Genomic DNA, 26,706 nt, shown 5'->3' with positions numbered 1-26,706 from the left:
AAATTGCAATAGTTTCTTATTATTTTTTAAATTCCTCCTCCATGGCTGTGCAGTCTAATGTGCTGTGCTGTACTTTGGACTCTGACTGTGGGACAGTATGGATTCGAGTGTGTGTGGGTTCAGTCTCTGGGTTTTCGGCCTGCATATAAGACCGGTGGCAACCCACCATCGTGAGGAAATTTGGGAGCTAGGAGTGAGTAGCGTAACCTGGTCTGGGAAATCTCTTATAACGGCTGAGGGTTCGACGTGCTGACCCGTCACCCCATTACTGATTGAAGATCTCCACACCTCTAGGTAGGATTGTGGGAAGGAGACTGGCAGTCGGGAGATAGGCCAAAGCCCTTCCAGGGCTGTAGAGCTACAGGTAATGTTATGTTATGTCACATACATAGTTTACAACTCATGAAAACTTGCAAAAATCATAATTATTTTTCATTAATGTTTCTTTGTTTATAGAAATGTAGTTGTTCTTTAATTATAATAATTACCATCATTACCAACCAATTGTATACTCACTGGCATGAGTGTTTCAAATAAGATTCAAAGATGATGCATTTTGCCTCCTATTTACATTACATTTATGTTTTCATTAACAAAAGTAATACAGGGAACAATGTAATTTATTTTCATTTTTTAATAAAAATTTTCAGTTCAATAATCACAAAAATAGGTGGTGGGTCTGATCCCCCCCTCCTTGAGTAAGCTAGGGTTGAATGTGAGAAGCAGATTAAAAAAGTGTCTCGCTTTGTGGAATTGACAAAATTAGTGTAAATAGTATGTGAAACTACTCTACTTTGAAACTTGTATTAATTTATTAACTTTGTAAATATTCCAAATGTAAAAATCTTCATGATGTACATGGTTGCAGGAAGAAAGTTACATATATGGAAGACTTTCATTAGAAATGTTTATATTTTTAATACTGAAGTGAAAAGTTTCTTGTTTCGGTAACGGTTCCGATTGGCTTGATTTTGTTTCAAATTCTTCTAGCAGAAATACTAATTATCGTACAATTTTGAAAATCATTGTCACACAAAATCTGAACCTTCCTTAAAGTAATGAGCACTGTTTGGATTCGAAGAAAAGTTATTTATGTTGAAAAAAAAACAACAACTTAAAAATTACCTTATACAATTAACTCAGGTAAAGTGGGATCCATGACTATTACCGTGCAAATTGTCAATGACTATATTCATTAAGTTTTCTCTCACATTCTACGTGTTTCTAAGTGATGGATTTTTATGTATGCTGGTCCAGAAGTTACCAACAGCTAGCTTGTTTTGAGTTTTCTTTTAATTCTTGAAGCTCTTATTTGGTCAAATAAAGTGCACGGGCATGGGGATGGATAATTTGCATGGTAATACTCATGGATCTCATGGCCCCACCAAGCCCATTTGCATTTAGAATGGGAAGAATTTTTAGAATATTGAAAATTTCATTTCCCAAATGCAGAAAAATGGGGAACTCACATGCAAAACCAAAACAAATAAATTTGGCGGAGTTAGAAAATGCGCCCTGATCTTAACCAGAGATAAGTTAGAATACGATAACCTGTGGTATTGCAAAAGAAACACATGGATGATCACAGATTATAGACATTGTTATTAACAGGTCATACATACGTCGGACATGGGGAAAAGCAAGAAGGGTAAATATTCGAAATAAATTATAATTCGTGTCCGCACCGTGCAACATAAATGATACTGAGTTTCAGTAATACACACATGCCAGCAGAAACAACGCATTTACAGATCAGTTTAGTTTAGAAATTTATAGAAATTATTATTTCGTCACTTATTGCAGTTCTTACCCATACGTAAACACTATTCAGGAATTTAAAAGTGATGCAGTGTTTAGAGACAGTAGCAAATGCTTGATGTCACCAATATTTGGTACTACTTTATTATACCGGAGACTTTATTATACCGGAGACACCTATCAATGATTTGTTTCGCAATTTTTTACATTGCTAACGTACTATTCTGCATTGCGGAACATTTCTTTAGGTGAAATAATGAATTTCTAAGGAAAATAATGTATATTTCTTACATTAACGACATGTTATTTTATGAATTCCACTAGACTCGGTGGCCGAGGGATTTCTCCGATCTGGCCACCGAAGTTTGCTGGTTCGAGTCCCTTGCCGGTACACTTCCTTTCTTTTTGTCTCGATTTTTTTTTACGTAAAACTGGACGCCTAAATGTCCCTTTATTAAATGTTAAGTATCCCCGAAACGTCTGAAATTCCTTTATTTTCTTCTTTTTCACATTGATAAACGTATTCTGCATTCCTAAGGATACTTGAAGGTGCCATTTCGTTTTTTTCACGGAAATAATCTATACTTTCGACGTATGAAGTAATTTTTGTTCGTATATTTTTCCCTTCAGTAACACGCTAAATGGCGATCACAGTTTCACTACCGTAGTCGGCATGCAGTGTTTCCACCCCACTCCACCCAAAAAAACCTACATAGCCCCACAAACCATTGACGCATAGCCCCACGAACCATTTCTGGTAAGGTTATGTTAGGTAGGGTCATGTATAGGTTATAAAAGTTAAAAATTGGTTTTCGAAAAAAAAAAAATATGCATAGCCCCACACACCATTCTTGCATAACCCCACGAACATTGACACATAGCCCCACAACCATTTGCGGAAACGTACCTTCTTCAGTTACAAAAACACGTGTTTGGAAACAATGACCGGGATTGACTGGGATTACGTCATTACACACAGGCTACATCCACCTGGAAGTAAATGGATGCAAGTGCTTTCGTGCATCGGTCACACATTTATATCAAAAAATAATAGATTCACCGGCAAAATTGATTGAACGATGGGAGAAAACACTTCCCCGAACTTCCACAATTCTAAAGAAACTGCATTCGGTAAGTAATTTCTCCTGTAAATTTGAAGACATGCATTTCGGGGATACTTACCATCCCTTTTATGTGACAGTGATTTACTGCCACAGAATCACTGCAAAAATAAACCTCTTCTACAATTACTATTATGAATGATTTCTAATTTTAAAGGACACAATATTATGTAAGTTATTTACACAGTGTTTGTATATTTATTTAGTTTTCAAGGTATTTATGATAAAAGCTTTGGTAATAATGCAATTAGTTTTCAAGGTATTCATGATAAAAGCTTTGGTAATAATGCAATATTGCCGAACACCTCTCACTCGTTTATTTCGTTAATTTTAGCATTGATACTTACCTATTCTGCATTGTGGAAGATTCTTTAAGGTGAAGTTATGTCTTTTTCCATAAAATAGTGCAACTTTTCATATTTAAGTTATTATTTGTCTTCCTTGTTCCGCTTGGGTAACAGACAATATGGCGTGCACTCGTCATGGATCATCGCACGTCGTGCTTGTGTTTTGTCGATTTGGTGTGTGTATGCAGTGTTTCAACCTTCTTCACCAAAAAATACCTACTTTCGTGTTCATTATGACATCACAAACCATTGACGGGTAGCCCCAAAAAAATTCACAATAGCCCCACGAACCATTGACAGATAACCCCAAAAACCATTCATAATAGCCCCAAAGACCATTCACAATAGCCCCAAAAACCATTCACGATAGCCCCACAAACCATTGACTGATAGCCCCAAAAACCATAGACGGATAGCCCCAAAAACCATTCACGATAGCCCCAAAAAACATTCACGAGAGCCCCACGAACCATTTCTGGCAAGGTTAGGTTAGGGAAGCATAGTTAAAAAAAGCAAGAAAAAAATCTCGTAAAAAAAGGCACATTTGGAAACACTGGCTAGACTGCGTGACTTTCGACGCTCGCGCCATCTGTAGGTCAACGGCATAATGTTGTCGCCTTACAGAAAATGCAAGTTCCTTACATAAAAAGTCATTATTTCTTGTTCTGCAGCATTCTATGGTGAAGTTTTCAGTTTCCGCGAAAGAAAATACCTCGAAGAACTTCAACAATGCTACAGAAACTGATTTCAATAAGTAGTTTCTCCTGTAAATTTGATGAAATCCGTTCGGGCAATATCGCATATTTACCAAATTATTTATAAATTGTACATTTGGCTAGACTGCACAATCGACCCTTGTGTTTTACTGTTTGAAAGTAAAAAAAAATATTCTGCGCTAATAGTACGTATTTAACACTTCGAATTGCCACTGTGCATTTCTAAAATTCAAGTTACATTTCTATGAAATAATAAAAAAATGCTACTACATTACTTGCAATCAGAGGTGTTCACCCTCCGGAGGGCGATCCTCGTGAGGGCAGACCTCACCCTCACCCTCCGGAAGACTTGTGAGGGTGAGGGTGGTGGAGGGTGAGGGCAACTGCGATCTTGGAGGGTGAGGGTGGTGGAGGGCGAGGGCGAGAGCAATCTCGGAGGGTGAGGGCAGTGGAGGGTGAGGGCGAGAACGATGTCGGAGGGTGAGGGTGAGAATGTCGTCGGAGGGTGAGGGTGAGAATGATGTCGGAGGGTGAGGGTGGTAGAGGGCGAGGGGGAGAGCGATCTCGGAGGGCGAGGGCGACTGCGATCTCGGAGGGTGAGGGCGGTGGAGGGCGAGGGTGAGAGCGATGTCGGAGGGTGAGGGCGGTGGAAGGCGAGGGCAACTGCGATCTCTGAGGGTGAGGGTGGTGGAGGGCGAGGGCGAGAGCGATCTCGGAGGGTGAGGGCGTTGGAGGGCGAGGGTGACTGCGATCTCGGAGGATGAGGGCGGTGGAGGACGAGAGCGATGTCGGAGGGTGAGGTCGGTGGAGGGCGAGGGCGACTGCGATCTCGGAGGGTGAGGGCGGTGGAGGACGAGAGCTATCTCGGAGGGTGAGGGCAGTGGAGGGTGAGGGCGGTGGAGGGTGAGGGCGGTGGAGGGTGAGGGTGAGAGCAATGTCGGAGGGTGAGGGCGGTGGAAGGTGAGGGCAACTGCGATCTCGGAGGGTGAGGGTGGTGGAGGGCGAGGGCGAGAGCGATCACGGAGGGTGAGGGCATTGGAGGGCGACTGCGATCTCGGAGGGTGAGGGCGGTGGAGGACGAGAGCGATGTCGGAGGGTGAGGTCGGTGGAGGGCGAGGGCGACTGCGATCTCGGAGGGTGAGGGCGGTGGAGGGTGAGGGCGAAAGCGATCACGGAGGGTGAGGGTTGTGGAGGGCAACTGCACTCTCAGAGGGTGAGGGCGTGCGGAGTGAAGGCAAGTGGAGGGTGTTGGAGGGTGAGGGCAAGTGGAGGGTGGTGAAGGGCGATGGAGGGTGAGGGTTATGGCGGGGCCAGATCGAGACACGAGGATATAGGATTAAATTAAGTTTATTTTTGTTTTATAAATTTCCTTCGCCCAATAAGCCGCGGTGGCTCAGTCGGTAACGCGTCTGACTACCATGCTAAAGGTCCCGGGTTCGATCCCCGGCCGGTTCAAATCAGGGAACTTTCCTAATGTTGTAAGTGGCCCCGGCACCCACCCAGCATCGAATAACATGGGTATCTGGGGGGAAACCCTGGGGGTAAAGGCGGTCAGGGGCGTGATGCTGATCACATCCCACTCACGACCGGATCATGGCGTGGTGCTAAGCACAGGGGAACACTTTACTTTTGTTTGTTTTTACTTTACTTCACCCAATATAATATATCAATTTTTCGATAATATTTTTTTCCCGTTGTAACTTACATCGAATACTATTTGACCTGACATCGAATGGAATTGAAGCTCAAAAAGAGATATTACGATTTATTCGTGATGATCTCGTACAAATTTCTATGAGCGTCAAATGTCTATTTCTGAGGCATTAAGGCATTAATGAAATTGAAGCCTAATTCTAAGAATTACCTGCACATTCCACCCTGCTGGTAGACAGTGTGTGTGCCTATGGAACCATGAAGAATGCGCTGGATGATTCATAGAAAGGGTCCATGGGAAGGAAAGACTGCTGGTACTTTATTTAACGGCAGATATTTTCACTTGACTAGAAGAGCTTTACTTAGACACAGAAAAACAATCCAATACGTTTAAAGCCCTTAATGGATAAAGACCTTATAAGGGTAGTAATATTCGGAAATATTTGAATCCATATGTAAAGTAAAACCACACACAGGTACCAACTAACTTCTAGCCATGATTTTTTAAACAAAAATAATCAATGTTGAAAAAACACATGCCTTCGTTTTATTATTATTATTTTTTTTCAAATTTGTTTCATCTTTTAAAATCCGTGTTTTAAATGTGCTTTAGTGCTTAGAAATCTGTGTCCCTTCTGAGTATATTTGAAAGGTTTATGGGTCATTCCAAGTCAATTCAACCAGACCATGCTACCCATGATCTCAAAGTTTGATGAAATTTGACAAATTTAATCCTTTCATGGTGGTGAGAAATGACCTTTTCTTTTGTGTCTTACTTGCCTGGTTTCATATTTATAGCTCCTCTAACTTTCAGTGATTCATCCTTTCTTCCGTTCACATAGCCTCCAAGTATGAACTGCGCTTCCTTGGAGAAATAATCCTATCCCTCTTAAAAATTATTCAATCTTTTGTAAACTTTACGACAATGTTAACCAAACAATAAGGATTCCAGAAAAATATATTTTAACAGTTCACATTTATATTTTAGTACACTAATGAATTAATAAAATAGTATTTTCTATTTTTCTTTGGACCGAAAACATGATTTACTAAAATTTCAATTATCGTTTAGAGGGAAAGGTGCAACATCAACACAAGTATTTTTATAATGAACTTATATGATCTAACTTGTCCTCCTCCGTAGCCGAGCGGGTTAAGGCGTTCACTCGTCTTGAGATCGTTTGCTGCGGGACGGCGTAGGTTCGAATCCGGCTCTGGTTGGAATTTATTCGGCCTACGTATAGGCCCGGTGGCAACCCACCCTCGTGAGGAAAGTGGGGAGCTCCGAGTGAGTGAGCGTAATCCGGTCGCGAAGTCCTACAACGGCTGGGGGTCGGTCGGGCTGACCACCCGTCCCCCTAGTCTGGCTGCAGATCTCCACGCCCCCTGGGTGGCTCCGTGGGAGGGAGGCCAGCAGTCGGTAGGTAACCTTGGCCCGATATTGGACTGTTGCGCTATAGGATTATTATTATTATATGATCTAACTTACCCAGAAATAAAATTTTATTTGACACAGTCATTTGCGTTTATTATTAAATGGATATCGCAGGGACATATGCAGGGTTTGGAAAGTGACTTTTTTAAAACAGTTACAGTTAAAAAGTAACTGAGTTACTTGTTTTAAAAATCATTAATTGGAATAAACTAATGTGTGAAGACTTACATGCATTTTATTTATGCTTCTGGCTGGTTCGGAAGTTTTAATAAGTCTTAATTGTATAAGTCTTCATATATTTATATTATTCATTAGAGGCGGAAAGTATTCCTGTAGGGAGGGGACAAATTATCAATTATTTCTAGTGGAGAGGGGGAATTGAGTTTCAAATAAGAAAACCTCTTTTCGAATTCCCCATGACAACAATAAATAACATGTCATAATAATTTTCTTCTATATACTACAAACTCATTGTAAATTTTTTATTGGAATTAGGAATCTTATAAGCTGGTATCGAGATGAGACAAGACTTAGCATAATCTCGGCTCTAGTTGTAAGCACCAATCTCGATCTCGAGGGGCAAATTTCGGTCTCGTCTCAAGTCTGTAGCATAAGAAACAAACACAGCATGTCGATGCACAAACTTTCACAGCGTATAGAGGACGAGATAAATAAATTTTCTTAACAACATTTTTGTACATTTCGACACAACGAATCCTCGGAAAAGGATAATTTTATCCTGAATTTATAAAACTGAGCTGCACAAGGCCATGGCTGCCACTGACGGATTAACTTTGCAATTGATTAAAATAAATAAAATATATACATGATCTATAGTGTTGCTCACGAAATGAGACACGATACGGGACAAGCTTTTTGAAATTCGAAATGAAACTGAATGCCTGTCACGTCTCACTGTTGCGATGAGACACGAGACAATACAAGACGGCTCGTGAAAAGTCTCGTCCCATCTAGAAACTCTAGAAGAATTTCAAACAAAAAACATTAAACATTTGCAAACATTTATTTACTTGGAAAAACGTAGTTTCCTTGGAAACCCAGGCCAGCGTTCATTACGTCTAAAAAAGGATAAGTACAAAGAGTAATGAACGAATATCTAAACTTTTTTAAATACTTTTTAATAATTGGAAGTAACCCATCGTTATTTCCCATTTTTCAATTTATTCAAGGTTATTAATTGTATGTTGTGTTAAAACTCCAAATACAAATGCAATTCATACAATACAGATTCAGTTTTTGTGAAAATTATTGTGCTAGGGAATGGGCAGTTCAAGAAAATATTGTAAACTGTATAAAGAAAATTGAGGGCTTTGCTTCTTTAAAAAAAATATATTATTTGCTTATTCTTTTAAAAGTTCCCGTTTCTAATGCACGAGAAACATTTTATGAAGCTTTTAGGAAATCCTTTCTTTTGTGTATTGTACTAAATATTGCAGTTCTGGATAGGTTTTGTGTTCGCACTACACACATTTAAAAATATATTTTTTTTTTCTTCACAGCGGCAAGATTAGAATTTAAAGAAAACAATCCATTTCCGCAGTGCATAGAAGTTCTTATAAGAATTCAATAGCAATAATGAAAAAAAGAAACACTCATTTATTGAACTTTCAGACTGAAGCGACATGTAACATGTATCTTTTCGAAAACAATCTTCAAAAATAAACACAGTCTTTCGAACTGAGGCGACACGAGAAGCTACAGGTGTCGCTTATCGCTTACGTGTCGCTCGGTCTATTGGAATAAGTGATGAATTCTTTCTTATCGTTTGTCCCTTCACAGACGACAAGCAATGCATGTTGCTGGAAACGAACCCTTAATAATACATGAAACCTTTCGAACTGACGTTTGATGCTCGGACTGAATACTGTCTTGCCCCAGTTTGTCTCGTGGCGAGTGCATGCAGATTGACTGAAGTGTCGCTTGTCGTTTCGGCTTGAAACTTCCGTGTCGCTTGTTGCCTGTCTCTTCGCTATCGAAGCGACAAGCGACACAGGTCCCTTCAGTCTATAAGCAAGCATACACTGCGTGTAGACGAACAATATAACTTCAAAAAGGAAATCGAAATAATAAAGAACTATTTAACATCCATGTTCACAACATGCCTGTAGGTGTTGCTATGTTCATTCGCGGATTTTGGTTAGCGAGCAGTAGCCATTTACCACTGCAGAAAATCAGCAACAAAGTATTTGCATTCTCTATCACTATCACAGATCAAATAAAGGGGCTCGTTGTTCTGCAGCTATGAACCGAGTGGACCTGTTTGTTACCCCTTAGGCGACTTTCTGAAGCAGATTCCATTCTCAGTATGAGGAACGTTTATATCTGGAAATCTTTGTCAAGACAAGAGACCTGGCCACAGATTCTGGTCCTGGGAAGGATTAAATGCGCTCTCCCCCTCCCCTGCTCTTTTAACAAGGAAACGAGGAGATAGTTGGCGTCTGTGCTTTCAGTCAGCCTTGAAAATTTGGCTTAGGTGATTCCACGACAATCTTTAAAAGTTGCCAAATGTAGCTCTTGTCCCACGCCACAAATATTCAAGTTTGCAATTTAAGTGTCGTAAAATAACTGTTACTTGTAACTAGTTGCTTCCAATCAATGCTTCATATCGACGGAGTGTTTCTTTCAGGGTGCGGCACTATTATGGGGGAATATTCCTCGATTACAATCCTTCCACGAAAAAATAAAATCTGCATATGCCCATGATTATTGGTTATTTGACTGAAAGCATACCCTTAGAATTACTTATATTAGAGTGGGTGGTTTAAGAGTGGTTATGTCCAGGACCCTTGAGCCTTGACCGACAATACCCCTCGAGAATGATTTATGTCAAATTTTTAATCAATAGATTTAGATTGAATGATTTGATTGATTTATTTGGTGTTTTAAGTCCACTTTATGCACAGTAGCTAATCGGAACTGGACGTACAGTTTAAAGTGGGATCCGAACCACTATATGTGCCTCCACCGAGTTTATAACTCGAGACCCCTTAATTACAAGGTGATGACACTACCACTGCGCCATCGGGAAGGCACTCAATAGATTTATACTATGATGTAAAACGTATAAAATGTGTTTCCGAGTGCAGAAATCACAAATAACAGGAGATATTGGATCCCAAAGTATGGACCGTGTAAGTTAAAGTAAATAATAAAACCTACCTCATAGTACTTTCACTGCACAGAACCAGACAGTGTCGGTGATTAGGGGGCAAGGGGGTCAGTTAACTCCCCCATTTTTGACACTTTTGCCCCCGCACTATGCTAAACGTTCTCTACCAAGAGATAGTAAACTGTCCTTGCCCCCTCAGTATTGGCACCTTCCCATCCCCAGTTTTGGAACCCAATCGCCGCCACTGGAACCAGCAAAGCCATTCAATAGAGGAGAAATTGGGTTGAAGAATGCCACACAATGAAAATATTTGTAATGTGCTCGAAACATATTGACTATCCGAAACATCATTTTTTCATTTCTACTGAAATTGTATGTAAGGGTGCCCTTACAATGTTGTTAACCCCCTCTCTATATCTCCGTGTGTATGAGGGTGGGGGTTGTGGGTGGGGAGCTAGTTCTTCCCCCTCATCTATCAACTAGCATGGGTTAAAAATAGGTGCAAATGAACGAATTACATTAACAATATGCATAAATCACGTAATAAGCAACATTAAAATATGCTGCAATTTAACCAAATATATGACTACAAACATAAGAGAATAAAAAGCATCACACGAGCCTCCCCAATGTCGTAGTAGTATCATTATTCCTATTATCACGTCTGAGCATACAGCAACAAACAATATTCATCCCATAATATTCGCAAACTGTCATGAAATAGATTTTTGGAATATTCGTATGCAAAGAAATGAATGTGGATGGCCAAGGGAACTAAGTATTTTTGTCATCAAAGTCACTAAAGCTATTTAATCTACAACTTATAATGCTTAGTATATTTCTCATTAATTTCATTCCGTGTATTAAAAGTTAGAATATCAACTACTTTTTAAAATGTGTCTTTTTACTAATAAATGTAAAAAAACAATATAAGATATTATAAGGGCATGCTTTCAATCTAATAATTAATAAGAACAATTCATGGACATCAGCAGGACTTTTATTTTGGTGGGGGAGAGGGGTGTAAATGAGGAATATTGCTACACAAGTGTGTCGCCCCCTGAAAGAAACACTCTGTAGATATGAAGTTATCATGTCCCTGCAATACCCTTTTAATAATATACACAAACGACTGTGACTGAAAGAAAAGGATGCGTGTGAACTGATTTAATTGATTTGGTGTCTCAAGTCCACTTTATTCACAGTAAGGCTAATCGGGACTGGACCTACAGTTTAAAGTGAGATCCAAACCACAATATGTACCTCCACCGGGTATCGAACCAGGGACCCCTTGATTAGAAGGCAACGACGCTGCCACTGCGCCATCGGAGAGGTCTGAATGTGTGTAAAATACGTACTTTTTGGTTGACCTTCATTTTCCAAGGATGGTGGCACGACCCCCCCTCCCCCGTGCCCAGCCCTCTGTGCATCCAGGAAAACATAATTTTAAATTGTATGCTCTAAACATTTACTTCAATGATATTTTGAATTAGAATCTTAGATTTTAAATTAATTTGAAAAATATAAAATCCGGTAGCCGTTTTTAAAAATTTTCAGAAATAAGTTGTCATATTTTCAGAAGGAAAGAAAAAGCTATCAATTTTGTCTCTGGGTAAGTTAGATCTTATAAGTTCATTACAAAAATACTTGTGTTGGTGTTGCACCTTTCCCTCTCGATGATAATTGAAATTTTAGTAAACCAAGTTTTCGGTCCCAAAAAATTAGATAATAATACTATTTTATTAATTTAATTGTCTACTAAAATATAAGTGTGATATGTTGAAATATTTTTTTCTGGAATTCTTATTACTTGGTTATCATTGTTGTGAAATTTCAAAAAGATTGAATATTTGTAAGGGAGATAGAATTATTTTTCGAAGACAGTGCAGCTCACTTGGAGGCTTTGGGAATAGAGGAAAGGATGAATCACTGAAAGTTTGAGAAACTGTAGAAATGAAACCAGACAAGTTAGAGAAAAAAAAATGTAGTTTCTCACCAGCATGAAAGGATTAAATGTGCCAAGTTTCATCAAAATCTGAGAGCATAGGTTCCAAAACCTCTTTTTTTACTTGGTTGAACTGACATGGAATGACATGACTTATATATATTATCATAGGGCAAATATGTTAACTTTTTAGTGCCTCGTTCTACCCAATGAGTACAGGGAAAGGATTGTAACTTTCTTTCATCTCCAATAAGCTCATGTTTATATCCGTATAGGAACTGTAAATCTTGAGAGATGTATAATTAAAGGAAGGAACTAAACACCAAAACTTCCAAGTGTCTACATAAAGAATGTATTTTCTTGGTCAATGGGGGTAAAACCTACCACTAGAGCATTGTTTATCAAAATATGGTATGCAGTACTGGTACACGTGCTATGTGTTCAGAAAGTAAATACTCGGTCGATGATGGCATTGAGAGCGAAAATTAAAATATGAAATCAATTAAGACCAAATCGTATAATTTCAGATGCCATTGCCACTTGAAGTTCTTGGAGAGACATATATTTCCTTTCCTGGAGTGTCTACATGTGTGCTAGAAAGATTTCCGTAGGTAACAGAAAATAAAAGCAATAACAGTCTTAAAATATGCACATCTGAAAGACAAAGAACGAGAATAAAAGTATTCAAGTGATAAGACATTCAAGTAATTTATATGATTTGTTACCGCTGCCGCATATAGTAGGAGCTGTATGTGAGTGATTAATGTTATCTATTGGATGCGTGTTTGAGCTCCCATCCCCAACGTAATGGAGTTTTTATTTAACTGCCATTTATAAAATGATGCCGGTACGATTTCATTTTCATCTTAAATCGAATTTATTTTTCCTAAATTTCCGGGGACAAATTTAGTACAATAACTTTCACTTCTCCTCTTCATTTATTGTTTATAAGAATTAATGTGACAAAGGATGGACTTTTGTATGGCGTACGTATTATGTACATAAAATCTTTGTCCAGTGTCACAGCACATGGCCGTATTTAGAGAGGGACTTTGGATGTTCAAAGGTTCAACCCCCCTCCCCCCGAAACTTCTGACATGTTGTATTAATGGACGTCCAGGAACCAAAATCAGTATCTCATTTTCAAAAATTTATTCGAAGCTTTTCAAAATACAAGGGGAGACAATGCTGAGACGATCGATGTACCTTTATCAATTTCATCATATGATCTTTCATCCTCATATTTGCAATCAGCTAAAAGTAACAGAAAGCGAAGTAAAGAAGGCCAAACCAATCAAATGATCGAGCTAGAATTTTCAAACATTTGCAATTCCCGAAACTTGTGCAAAACAGTTTTTTCTCAGAATCACAGACCACCTCCATTGCTCCATTTTCACTTCTGCTGTTGTCTTTCCAGTGTATTTTTCTGGTTCTGACTGAAAAATGGGTTTGGGGTGTCCCAAAATTGCCTTTCCGACCTTTAAGTTGCCCCATTTGATAAGGTTTTAATCCTCCTTGATAGGAGTTCAAACCTAGGACCTCCAGCTTCGTAGCGCGTTACGTTCACCACCCTCCACCCAGCAGCCTATGGAGTGTATACGTGCAGTCCTATAAAACACGTACTTAGTGCATAGCGACTGTCGTCTGTCGACTGTTTGGTAAGTACAAGAACAATTATGAGCATCGGGAGGAGAGGATCGAACCGAACCGATCCATGGACCCCCTGGAATTTGCATAGTTTATTTCAAGATACAAAACATTTTTACTATTAATAAGAGAAATAACAAAACAGTTTTATTATTAATAAGAGAAATAAATTTCAGTTAGTATTCGAACAGAATAACAAAAATAAAAGTTTCATTAGATCGAAAAAAAATAGTGTACATTAAAGAAACCATTTTATATATACACTATCTGGCCATTCGTCACCGGACACCTGGAACGAGTACTTTAATCCGGTTTCAGGCGTCCGTCAGTATCGTGTGGGGCCACCTTTCGCAGCAAGTACAGCCACAACCCTCTGAGGAAGACTGTCCACCAAATTGCGATAGGTTTCGACGGGAATCCTGCTCCATTCCTCTTGCAAAGCGGCGAACAACTCTTTAGTGTTTTTTGGGGGGTGTGGCCTGGCTCTCAACCGGCGCTCCAACTCGTCCCAAAGATGCTCATTCAGGTTGAGATCAGGACTTTGGGCGGGCCAATCAAGTTTTTGCACACACATATCCTCGAACCACGTGTTGATCACACCTGCCGTATGACATGGGGCATTGTCGTGCTGAAACAGATAAGGACCACTACCGAATTGTGCCCACAATGTCGGTAGCGCAGAATTGTCCAGGATCGTTAGGTATGCATCTGCATTCATGTTTCCACGCACTAACACAAGGGGACCAAGACCATACCAGGAGAAGCATGACCACACCATGATGCTTCCACATGCCTTTGGTGGGGTGTCCGGTGACGAATGGCCAGATAGTGTATATATCATAATCTATCATTTAATCGAAATAATAAATGGTTCCACAGTTTTGAAAATTCCAATTTTTTTTTTTAAATAAAATGTTCAGCTGTCTCACTTTGAAAGCTTTTATTGAACAACGAATATAAAAGATATTAACAAACAAGAATAACTACACATGTCGTGTACTCTAACTGTATTAAATGTAAAATATACAATGTAAAACAGCTATGCTGTTCATCTGGTGGATCGCGAACGAAAGTCTCCTCACGGATATAATAACAGCAATAATAATAATAATAATAATAATATTAATAATGATGAAAATTATGATAATAATAATAATAATGGAATTAAATTATATAAGTTTTATGGTATTTTGATTAACATTGTATAATAATATTTATTATTATTGTTATTATTTATATTATTGAAATTTGAACAATGGTCTGATCCCTCCCAAAAAATTTTGTTGAACCCAACCCATGTCTACGGCCATACCATAGAAGGAATTAAATTCCGCCACCAAACTGATTTGCCGGAACAGAGTTCCGTTGTATTCCGGGTCTGCTGCATATCTACTTATTTAATGAACTATTCACATTCCATAAAAAGTAAATATTTATTCAATTTGTTCAGGTTTTCAAACGGATGTCGACAGCCCCCATCTTGGCATGTATATTTATTTATGTATGTGTGTGTGGGGGGAAGGGGTCATCCCCCAAAGAATAAACATTTGCAAGCTGAAAGAGAAATTCCCCTTTTAACCTTCCCCCAAACAGGTATCACTCAGGCACGGACAGACGCACAGATTTACAAAGATAATCAACAAATAATGAACAAATAATGCATCCTTGCTACTGTTTCTGGCACCTAGAAATGTGACTCATTCTTCTAGATGTCCCTGGTTGATGTGATGTGGAAGGAGTTTTTCTTGATCTTAGCATAAACAGTAGTTTCCAATAACTGGATGTTCTTGACCCATCCAACTAGAGCCCACAGGCCATATAGCACAGATTAGACACACACACACACACACACACACACACACACACACACACTCACACAAAAAGAGGCAAAGTTGAAATGAACGATTGCATGGAAATTACTGCCAATACGTATATGCAATAATAAGTACATTAAGCTCAAATATACACAAACTCCTGTGATAGAACTCTAAAAGGTTGCCAGAGTATCCCAAATCAAGATATATATATATATATATATATATATATATATATATATATATATATATATATATATATGAATGAATGAAACCGTTGAAAGCATATGAATTTTCCTTAAGGTAAAAATACAAAAAAAGAAAAAATCAACCCACTAGTAATGACTTGAGGGTTGGTGGAGGGTGAGGGTGGTGGAGGGCGAGGGCGATGTGCGATCTCGGAGGGTGAGGGTGGTGGAGGGCGAGGGCGATTGCTATCTTGGGGGGGTGAGGGCGGTTGTTTTTTTAAAAATATGGTCAGTAAGTATGGGAGTTCTTCATCAATATAATATAATCATTACTCATTCTCATCATCAGGATTAGCCAGAAGTTGCTGAAAAGTGACGTAAAAATAACAATACAATTTTTAAAATTGAATTAAAGTTTCAAACATGTTACATACATTATTATGCAGGTTCAGTGCATTATTTGGTTGTCTCTCTGGGTTATTTTAAGGTTTTAATTATTTTCAGGTTTGAATCTAAGCCGCGATGAATTAATGGTTGTAACAATAGCAGAAATTATCCAAGAGTTAATCCATGCACAACAAGATGGAAAAGATGTGAATTTAAATAGAATGAAGACACGCATTGCCTCTAAATATGGATTGGAAACTTCCCCTAGGTTGGTGGACATCATAGCAGCAGTACCTTCGGACTACAAGAAGATCCTTCTGCCAAAGTTAAAAGCCAAGCCCGTAAGAACTGCAAGTGGGGTGAGTCTTAATTTATATTTAAATAAGTGTTTGTTTATATGTTTATGTTTACATGTGTATGTGTATAAATTGCCATTCAGATTGTTCTATTCATACTAGAATAATTACGTAGCATGAACAAATTGCAATATAACAAAAGGGACTTGGGCCAATAATTTTAATTACATCTAAATGCTCTCATAAGTGTGCTTGTGGATTGTTTGGATGACCTCAATCCATTTTATTTAAATTGTAATGAGCACAGGCAGATTTCAAAACTGAATGAGAAAATCTATGCGAGTGAAATCTGCTTGCAAAAAAGATCAGAGTATAATGCTACTTTTTGTTGTTCTGTCAATTTTGCAGATATTCCTGATTTTAAATATTTTCCTTTGCAGATTGCAGTAGTTGCAGTGATGTGCAAACCACATCGATGCCCTCATATAAACATGACTGGAAATATATGTGTTTATTGTCCTGGAGGACCAGATTCAGATTTTGAATACTCAACCCAGTCTTACACAGGTTATGAACCAACATCTATGAGAGCAATTCGAGCACGGTACAATCCTTTTCTTCAGACACGACATAGAGTTGACCAGGTTTGTTTCAAATAATTCTATTGTTTAATATCAATATGTTCTAGTGTAGATAAAAAAATACTAAATTATTTTAATGTATTCACAAGTCATCATATGCATGGCAAAACATGTTTATCAAAAGAATGTATGTGGAATTGTATACTTTATATCAAAATATAACAAAGGAAACTTTTTTTTACATATTTTTTGTATGATAACGTAATTGTTGTGCAACTATTTGATCAATAAGTTTGTTCATTATTCCATTTTCAGGTCCAGCTCATTTATTTATGCATTAAGAAAAATTGTAAAATGTACTTTCAAGTGATTGTTTTTCTGATACACATTTAAGCTCAGTTTCCAAGCCTTCTTCAGGCTTTAAAGAAGTTTAAAAACTAATGAGATAAAAAACTTAAAAGGAGTTGAGAGTTTGTCAACTTTTAAACTTCTCGTTGTGTATTAGAAACAATGGTTTTATAAATATTCAAGAAATACATTTTTTTGCTAAATAAGTTGTTTTTTTTTAAAAAAAAAAAGAAATTTAAATACCCTCACATATGAATGAACCTGTCCACGAAGTAGAGTTCTGATGAGAAACTAGTGTGACGTTTTTCCTACGCTTTTGTATTTTCGCGTGGAAAAGCATCACAATTCCTCATTTCTTCGTACGCCTTGCGTCTTGTTTGTTTGGTTAATTATAATAGTCTCCGCTGACCTCTCGCCCTGTGCTCGCTTCTCCAGCCGAAGGCGATAACAGTTCCGATTCTTCAAGCTTTGCGATAACAACGACGTGACTTCGGTCACGGGTGAGAGAGAGCCTTCCAGTGTGTTGCATGGTTAAGCGTGCAAGTTTGCCTCGCGTGCGAGACTTAACCTCCTTTCTGACTTCATTTTTAGCACACACTTTTACGATATATATATTCTCTCTCTGCTTTTGCACGATTCAACGCGAGGAACTCGTTTTTTCCTGATTAACTTTATACGTGTAAATGGAAGGTTGCATTTGCCGAATGTGTGAACTTTACCGTCGTCCAGTTTGATTTGGGTGTTTTTCCCACAACTTGTGATAGGATTCAGATTTGTGACTGAGGATGGGTCTATGGACTTTTCTAGACGCGAAGCCAATGTTCTGATGACGGAACGTGAAGGAAGGCAGGACTTCTTTTGACCAGTCGCTATTAGCAGTGTTGAAATTGACGTCTGGTACTTCATGTGCTACTAATGGAGGTATGTACAGTGTCGTCTTTTCCCCCTCTATATTTCTGCAATAAATCCAAAGATCGAGAACTGTGAAAGAGTGGCGTATCTTTAACTTAATTGAGTCACCAGTTTAAACGAGTATAAAAGGACTAAAAAAGAGGAACCGTCGAAAACACTAGTTGTTCTAAATTGCTATTAACGTACCTTATCTAATTAAGAATCAACGAGTAGGCTTATTGATTGTGTATCTATAATAACGCGAATGAACTTGCGGCATTTTGCCTGAATTATTAACGTTTACCAAGGCGTGCGCGAGATACTAGACATGCACCATGTTGAAATATCAAATGCACGAGGTTGGCACAAGTTAAATTGGGATACTGCGAGCATCAAATAGGAGTAGGGAGTATAGTATTACCTATTGTCAAAGTAACGATATGTGGCAAAACTAGTCTGTTTATTGATAAATGGTAAATGTTTGAATTTCTCGGCATGTTAAGTTTTAAAATGGGCAATAAATGGGGTTCACTTGGAACTCGTGAGTTTTCTAGTAGTTGTTAGAATTTTGTAATATCCATAAATGTTTGTATGTGTCCCGTCATGTCAAAAGGCAAATGAAAGAACGACAGTAACAATTGTTAGTATTGCAAGTGAGATAAATTCTCAAAGGGTACGTAGAACTGATTGATACACGATAAGATTATTCTTCATGTTGTTGTTATTTGAGAAGTTAATTGTTCTTGTTCAAGATTGAGTATAATAAATTTGTAACTCAAAAGGATCTTCGATATTTGTATACTATTTTGTGCCTCACCCTTTTTGTTTATAAAATTTCGCGTAAAGGAAAAAAGACAAAAGAACAAAAATTATTGTTGGTAAGAAAAAACTAGCGACAAAGGTATTGAGTGACGTAGATTACGTACATGTGTCTATATTAAGTTATTGTGTATATTTTTTCTGAAATTGAAAGATCTTTTAACAACTGGTCAAGCCTGAGCGAAATTTTCCACGATGTTTTGTGATCTCCCCTTTTTTTTTTATTTGCATGTAATTTCTTGATTGTGTGAATAATGGACGATAACTATTTTCATTCTCTTTGAGTTCGCACAATAGCAATTTTTGGTTCTCTTTTGAGACTGAGGGGGCAGCGCTAAAAGCAGGCCGTAATCCTCAACAATTCGAATTTGTAACTGTTGGTTGTAGCTTAACTTTTAAGCGCGTACTTTAAATTGATCCCGGACCTTTTCACACTTTCCACAAGTCAGTTTTGCCCCCTTTTTTCCAAGTACTCAACCAGCAGGTCACACTAGTTATGGCTAATAACATTCAGTGGAATCTGTATTTTTATATCTTTGTAGATCTTACTTTTCTCATGAATTTTTTATCCATATGCCCCTGAAAGAAAGGTATACTCAAATTTTCTGTTCTCTGTGTGTGTGTGTACACACACACACGTATATCTATACATTGTTATACCAACCACTTTCTTTAGTATTTACATAAACACTCTTCAATTGAACATTGGCTAGCTATTGGAAATACAAAACCTTACCTACAAAAAATATTGGATGTTTGTTTGCCCCTTTACATGAAACAAACAACACTCTTAGGATTCAGTTAAGTGTCACAAAAAAATTGCAGAATAGCACCCACTTCCCTTACTTTTGTTGCTGCGTAGTAGTGTTCCTTTAGTACTTCTTTAGGTATATTGCACACTGGAAGACACATGCTCTTGCAGGGACTTGAACCATGTCCGTTTTCAATTTGTAAAGCCATATTGCAAAGGAAGATACACAGTCATTGTTAATCTATAACAAATAAATTGTATATGGTAGCATGCTGCATCGTCATCAATGTACCTAATTAAACATTACCTTGTGGGAACAATGACTTCCATCGCAATATGAGATTTATTGACTTTTTTTTTCCAGTTGAGGCAACTTGGACATAATGTTGATAAAGTGGAATTCATAGTAATGGGTGGCACCTTCATGTGCTTGTCTGAAGAATATAGAGATTATTTCATTCGGAATCTTCATGATGCCCTTTCTGGTCATACGAGTAGCAATGTAGAAGAAGCTGTTAAGTAAGTATTCATTATTATTCTTTTGCTACAACCTAACATATAACAATTCAGGTTCAAGGGACTGTACATTTGATGCACTATTAATAGGTGTGTAACATGTACAGAACCTCAATTTTATGTTTTTCAGGAAACTGGAGAAAAAACTTAAAAATCTGGGTGCAACGCTAATCTATTGTACGTATGTACTTTATCTACGATTCTTAATTTCAGATATCCTGAGTGTGTATTAAAGATTATGAAAGGTTAGTGAAAATTGTGGTTCAACGAGGAACTTCATGCACAATACCAAGTGTATTTCTATAAGCTCTGAATTCATCACAATTTCCACAGCCGAGATCTCTGTACATGTTTTTTTTGCTCATTCCTGATGTAATTATTTTCCCAGTTCCAATTCCTCAATTTTCACTAACATTTCAATAGGTTATTATTAGAGTTGAACTGATGCTAATGTATCAGAATTGTCAAATACCAGTGGTATCAGTTTCGGAAAGCATCAGTTGGATTTTAGTTAAGAATACCAGCCAATATTTTTCTGGCAAATTGATCTTTCAAATTGCAAAAATGCCACTCAAAACTTTCTAATTATCCTGGAAATTATGTAGGATTTGAAGTTATTGTGTATTTTTCACCACATTGTGTGGAAAACTTATCTTTTATAGTATTTTGAAACAAAACTGGTAAATTAATGCCTATAGAGGGAGCGAGACGTACCCACTCTAAAATTAATATATTTTGAACAAATTTTAAGTGTTAACAATTTTTAAGCATCTGTATCGGTGGGTATTGGTAAGAGTTTCTGGATCAGCCCTAGTTGTAAATTCTCTGTGTGTCCTATAAGTTACTCCTCTGTCCCATAATTATAGTCCGGTATGCCAAAATGGTAGTACAGGAATGACAGACGAAGAGGCAGATGGAAAGCCCAATTTGTACTGATCCTTGAGTAGTAAAGTTGTATGACTCATTCCCTTGTCTTATGTTCATCTTCTGTATACACCAATGTCACAGTTTGAATATTGGGCAATTACTATGAGACAACAACCAAAGGTGTACCAGACAATAATTATGGGACAGAGGGAGTATTTCAGTCTGAAAGATTTTCTACATGTAATGTATTTTACTTACTCCTTCACTTCATTGTTTTGGGCCATGACATGTTTTTCTTCCCAGCTTTTTCCATCTTCTGCACATTCTGTGTCCATCCTACCATTCCCCTTGAATGTAGTTCTAGTGTCACTTCAGTTTTATTTAATCCAGCATTTTCTTTAACCTGCTTGATTTGGATGCTTAGTTTACAACTCCTATCTGAGCTGCTACCTGAAGGTCCATCCATTCATTTCCACTGCCTTGAGGAAGTAATAGCTGTGGTGGTCCAGTTGATAAGGTGTCTTGACTGCCACATGGCAGACCTGGGGTTGGGAATTGCACTGTCCTTGCATAAAGAAAATGTGGAGCTCTGTGGATACCTGGAGGACTGACTGTAGGGTAAAACGGGCCAAAAAATTGCACTGATGGCCAAGATAGCTATCTGGATCGGAACCACCATGCAGTGTACCTTCACCAAGTATGAAGCAGTCTTGATAACAAGGTTGGAGGCAAAACCTAATCTGTCATTGTGGTTATGCAATGTTCAGATTTTCAGAATCCATTTTGTTTTCTCGTTGATTCTAAAGTGCCATTTGTATTTTTCCTCTGGCAGGTATTCCGAGAGAAGTCGTGTTAAATGCATTGGGATCACGATAGAAACCAGACCAGACTACTGTCTGAAGAGGCATCTTGGAGATATGCTGAAGTATGGCTGCACGCGGTTGGAAATAGGTGTGCAATCAGTGTACGAGGATATTGCTAGAGACACCAACAGAGGCCACACAGTGAGGGCTGTATGTGAAAGCTTCCAGTTGGCCAAAGATGCTGGCTTCAAAGTCGTTGCCCACATGATGCCCGACCTTCCGAATGTAGATTTTGAGAGAGATGTGGAACAGTTCATTGTAAGTATTATTTACAAACTTTCTAGGTTATGTTATTAACTAATATAGCTAAATTCTAAAACTAATTGAAAGGTTAGGATAGAAGTTGTGGAATCAGGTTTTAACACTTTCCAGACAAGCCTGAAGATAGTGTTTTTTTGCTGTTTATCTAAAAATTATAGTTTGCTAAGTATGTTGTTGTCTAACATTTTTTCTTCATCCGGAAAGGGTGGCACAACTGACTTTCATTGTTAATTTTAACTTCAAAACTCGTGGAGGCATCTGGATACATACTCTACGAAGAAGGTACTGCACTACAAGTTATCAATATATTATATTGCTACTTGATTGGTACCAGGGCATCCATAAAATGTATTGCCTCTTTCATCAGAACAAAATCTGGTTTAAGTGAAACCAAGGAAGCACTATTAATTTAATTTCATCAGTGATGCACAGATTTTTTGCTACAGAATAGGAGCATTAATTAATTCTATTTTTGTTTCAATAGGAGTTCTTTGAAAATCCAGCCTTCAGAGCTGACGGTTTGAAGATTTATCCAACTCTGGTTATTCGTGGAACTGGACTATATGAATTGTGGAAAACAGGTCGATATAAGAGTTATCCTCCAAACACACTAATTGACCTCATAGCTCGTATATTAGCTCTTGTTCCACCATGGGTGCGTGTATACAGGGTCCAAAGGGATATCCCAATGCCTCTTGTCAGGTTAGTAATACAGAATTTTGCTTGTAGTGTGAATATAGAGAAATATTTTGCATGAAGTGTGCTTTACTACCCAACTGCATCTCCCTTACTCCAGGAGAAACCATAGTCATAAATCTTGGGGTTTAAGAACCACGGACAAGGTGGTAGACAACTCCTTTCCCTCACAAGTACAGTGACAACACTTTCAGATATGACAACTGTGGTTTCGGCAAGAAGAGGAATGGGGCAGGGATATCAAATCTTGGCATGGAGAATAAGTGAATTTTAGATTATTTTTTTTTGAGTTATTATGATTTACCATGGGAGTATAAAAAGCTGTCAAATCTACTAAGGAGGGATCTGATTTGCTGGTAATTATTTTTCATAAAATTGTGTATAAATAGCATGTGAGACTAGTTTTTAATTTTTTTTATTATAAAATTCTCTCACTTTTTTTTATTGTATTTCCAATTATAAAGATAAATATAGGATTTGGACTAAAGGGTATTTTCTTTTACCTAATGAGTGCTTTTTCGATTTCAAGAGAAACTATTTATTGTAACAATGCTTTCACCATTTCTTTTATGAAATTCATTCTTGATTTCAGTTCTGGTGTGGAACATGGCAACTTGCGAGAGTTAGCTCTTGCCCGTATGAAGGACTTTGGCACAGAATGCAGAGACGTCAGGACAAGGGAAGTTGGAATACAAGAGCTTCATAACAAAATCAGGCCATATGAGGTACTATTACCTAATTGTACATGTTGCTTATGAATATTCTCTTATTGGCCTTTTTCATCCAGTGAAATTGCTTGCCTGAAAACAAATAACTGCAATGAAATCTGCTAGAAGAGATTAAAGTTTCCAGCAATAGTAAATAGCATTCATTTCATTAAGATAAATAAATAAAAAGTAGCAATAAAGAATTTTAGGGAAAGACATTGTAGCAAATCAATATACAGAAATGAAGTACTCACTTATTGCAAGTCATTTCAGTTTATTAAACTAGTAAACAAAGGGGGGGGGGGGACTGATATTCTACAGATCCAATATAAAATTACAAATTTTTCGTGCAGAACTTGAATTTGCACTTCCTTAATTAAAGAGCTCCTCTACATGACTTGTTTTGAAAAAGAAACTGCTTATTTAGGCATTTACTTTACAAAACCAGGGTATAAGAATTATACTTTTATACTCATAAAATAACAAAATGGCAGAGTTTTGCACTAAATTAGTCTATGGCAAAATTAATGCATAAGACTTTGCAGAGATCCAAATTCTGTACATTAAGATTTGTTAATTTTATTTTTGGAAATTAATTAGAGAGATTTATAATTTCTTTTTGTAGGTTGAACTGATTAGGAGAGATTACTATGCAAATGGAGGCTGGGAAACGTTTTTGTCCTATGAAGATCCTGAGCAGGATATATTAGTTGGACTATTAAGGCTACGGAAATGTTCTGAAGAAACATTCAGGTGAGTAGTGATAGAAAATCTCTCAATTTTCTCAGAGCTGTATATTTATTATAATTCCTTTATTATACCAAATGCGCTGCAATGATTCCTCTTCAACCCTCCCACCATTTGCAGTAAGTTGGTAGCTTTGTTTTGTTGTTGCAAGTCCACTTTATGCACAGAAAGGCTAATCAGGACTGGACCTACAGTGTAAAGTAGAATCTGAACCACTGTGCCTCCACCGGGTATCAAACCCGGACCCCCTTAATTACAAGGCACTATGCCATCGAGGAGGCTGAATGAGTTGGTAGCAGGGTATGAAAAACCCAACCCACCTGGGCCCATAAATAAGTTGCTGTTCAACATACATATTGGGATCTTTTGTCTAAAGTACCTGCAGAATCTACAACTTAATATAGGCCTATTAAATGTTTGTATTGGTGTACTGAGCTCTGATATTTCGTTCTACTTCATTTCAATATTAGAAGTGTTGGGCATTTTAGATAGCAAAATTAATCTTGAGTTATAATGACAGTCGTGATCACATTCTAAGAATCTATAATGCAATCAATAATTAGTATACACCTCTATGATGTTCCTTCATTTCAGAAATCATTGAAATACCAAAGTTATGGAAAAACCAACTGGGTTTTAAGTTTGTTTATTTTTTGTCAGGTTATGCAAGACTTTAGCCAAGTGCATTATTTACACTTATGCCTTAAAATAAATTAGCCAACCTCCATGGTGAAGTGATTACCACAGCATGCTATGATACCAGGGTCGCAGGTTTGAATTATGGCGTGGGCATTGATCAATTTCATCATCATATCATTCATACTCATTGCAATTAGACAAAAGTGAAGTAAAATAAACCAAATTAATTAAAATCAACTCCTGTAAATACTTCTTAATTGCAGGCCCGAGCTGAAAGGGGGTGTCTCGATTGTGAGGGAGTTGCATGTGTACGGCAGTGTAGTTCCTGTGAATGCAAGAGATCCAACCAAGTTCCAGCACCAAGGGTTTGGCATGCTGCTAATGGAGGAAGCAGAGAGAATAGCCAGGGAGGAACATGGTTCCAGAAAAATAGCTGTGATATCAGGTAAGTTTCTGTGACATAATATGGATTGGATCCTGTTGTGTTTGTAATTTAATGGCATGTAAAGTTTATTTTTTTCACCTTGGCTAACAGTGTCGCCCTTTGTAAAATGTAACAAAGAACTGTTATGCCACAAATACTAGAAATAGATGAGTGTAAGCAGTATAGATTCAGTCATGTAACAAACTTCAGCAGTATGGAAGCTATTAAAGTTAGACATGAGTGACATGACATTTATATGTATCAGAAAGCAAATGTTCCATGAATAACTTGCATCCTAAATTGAGTGGATTGGGAGTAAAATTGAGTTGAAATTGGATCCATGGATCCAATTGCTATACAATATGTGGTATTTAGCAGCAACACACACACTCATAACCCACAATGCAAAAAAAAAAAAAAAAAAAAAAAATTGTTGCATTTCTCTCATCCATATTCTGTGGGTTATCAAGTTTTACTGCTAAGGCGTAAACTAAAATGCTTTAACAGTAGGCGAATGAAATAGTTTTTTCTATTTTTTCTATGTGAAAACTATTCAATATTTAAACATTTACTTTACAAAATCAGTACATACGAATTGCCTTATATTCAAAATGTCAGAATTTTGCACCAAGATATGGGATAATTATATTTATGGAGGTAATCACCAAATTTACCAATATATGTATATCTGTTGATATTGAGTACTATTTAACATTAAATGTGGATTTCTCATATGCGGCAAGATATTCATAATTGATTTTAATTATTTCCATCTAGTTCATCAGTCCATAGTCTTTAAGAATTGAGTCATTTAATATCAATGCTACCCATTTCATAATAATATGACTTAGTTGTCTACATGATTGCCACTTTTTTTTTTTCTTTCTTTCAGGTGTTGGTACCCGTAACTATTACAGGAAGATTGGTTATGAGCTAGATGGTCCATACATGTCAAAAAATCTTGCATCACTGTAATATATTTATGACGGTCGATGTGTAACTACCAATGTCCTGTTTTCATTTTTGTCTTTTTATAAAGATTTCTGTGTGTGTATATATAATGAACTATTGTTGACAAATGTTTGACTAAACATACAATAAATATTGATTTATATATGTAAGCTGTATTGTTCTATTTCCATGATTAATGTCAGTATAG

At 37.5% G+C, this 26,706-nt stretch overlaps 1 protein-coding gene across 1 annotated transcript; it reads left to right on the top strand.

Moving 5' to 3' along the window:
- Positions 1-1,593: 1,593 nt before the first annotated feature.
- On the top strand, positions 1,594-26,668 carry Elp3 (elongator complex protein 3). Its single transcript, XM_083138548.1, has 10 exons — positions 1,594-1,648; positions 16,259-16,500; positions 16,878-17,081; positions 20,192-20,346; positions 22,043-22,331; positions 22,819-23,036; positions 23,623-23,755; positions 24,363-24,490; positions 25,387-25,568; positions 26,440-26,668. Exons 1-10 carry the CDS (start codon positions 1,630-1,632, stop codon positions 26,520-26,522), a joined length of 1,653 nt encoding a protein of 550 aa, XP_082994674.1. The 5' UTR covers positions 1,594-1,629; the 3' UTR covers positions 26,523-26,668.
- Positions 26,669-26,706: the final 38 nt, after the last annotated feature.

The sequence above is a fragment of the Lepisma saccharinum genome, chromosome 17 (genome assembly GCF_977018435.1).
Source record: "Lepisma saccharinum chromosome 17, izLepSacc3.1, whole genome shotgun sequence".
NCBI classification, from domain to species: domain Eukaryota; kingdom Metazoa; phylum Arthropoda; class Insecta; order Zygentoma; family Lepismatidae; genus Lepisma; species Lepisma saccharinum.
The sequence above is the reverse complement of the archived record's forward strand: the minus strand, read 5'-3'. Positions and strand labels throughout refer to the sequence as shown.

What these genes read in the sequence shown, in the direction of transcription:
- Elp3 (XM_083138548.1), top strand. An exon ending in TGTTCTGAAGAAACATTCAG is followed by an intron (nt 24,491 to 25,386) that starts GTGAGTAGTGAT and finishes TCTTAATTGCAG; the next exon opens with GCCCGAGCTGAAAGGGGGTG. An exon ending in AAAAATAGCTGTGATATCAG is followed by an intron (nt 25,569 to 26,439) that starts GTAAGTTTCTGT and finishes TCTTTCTTTCAG; the next exon opens with GTGTTGGTACCCGTAACTAT.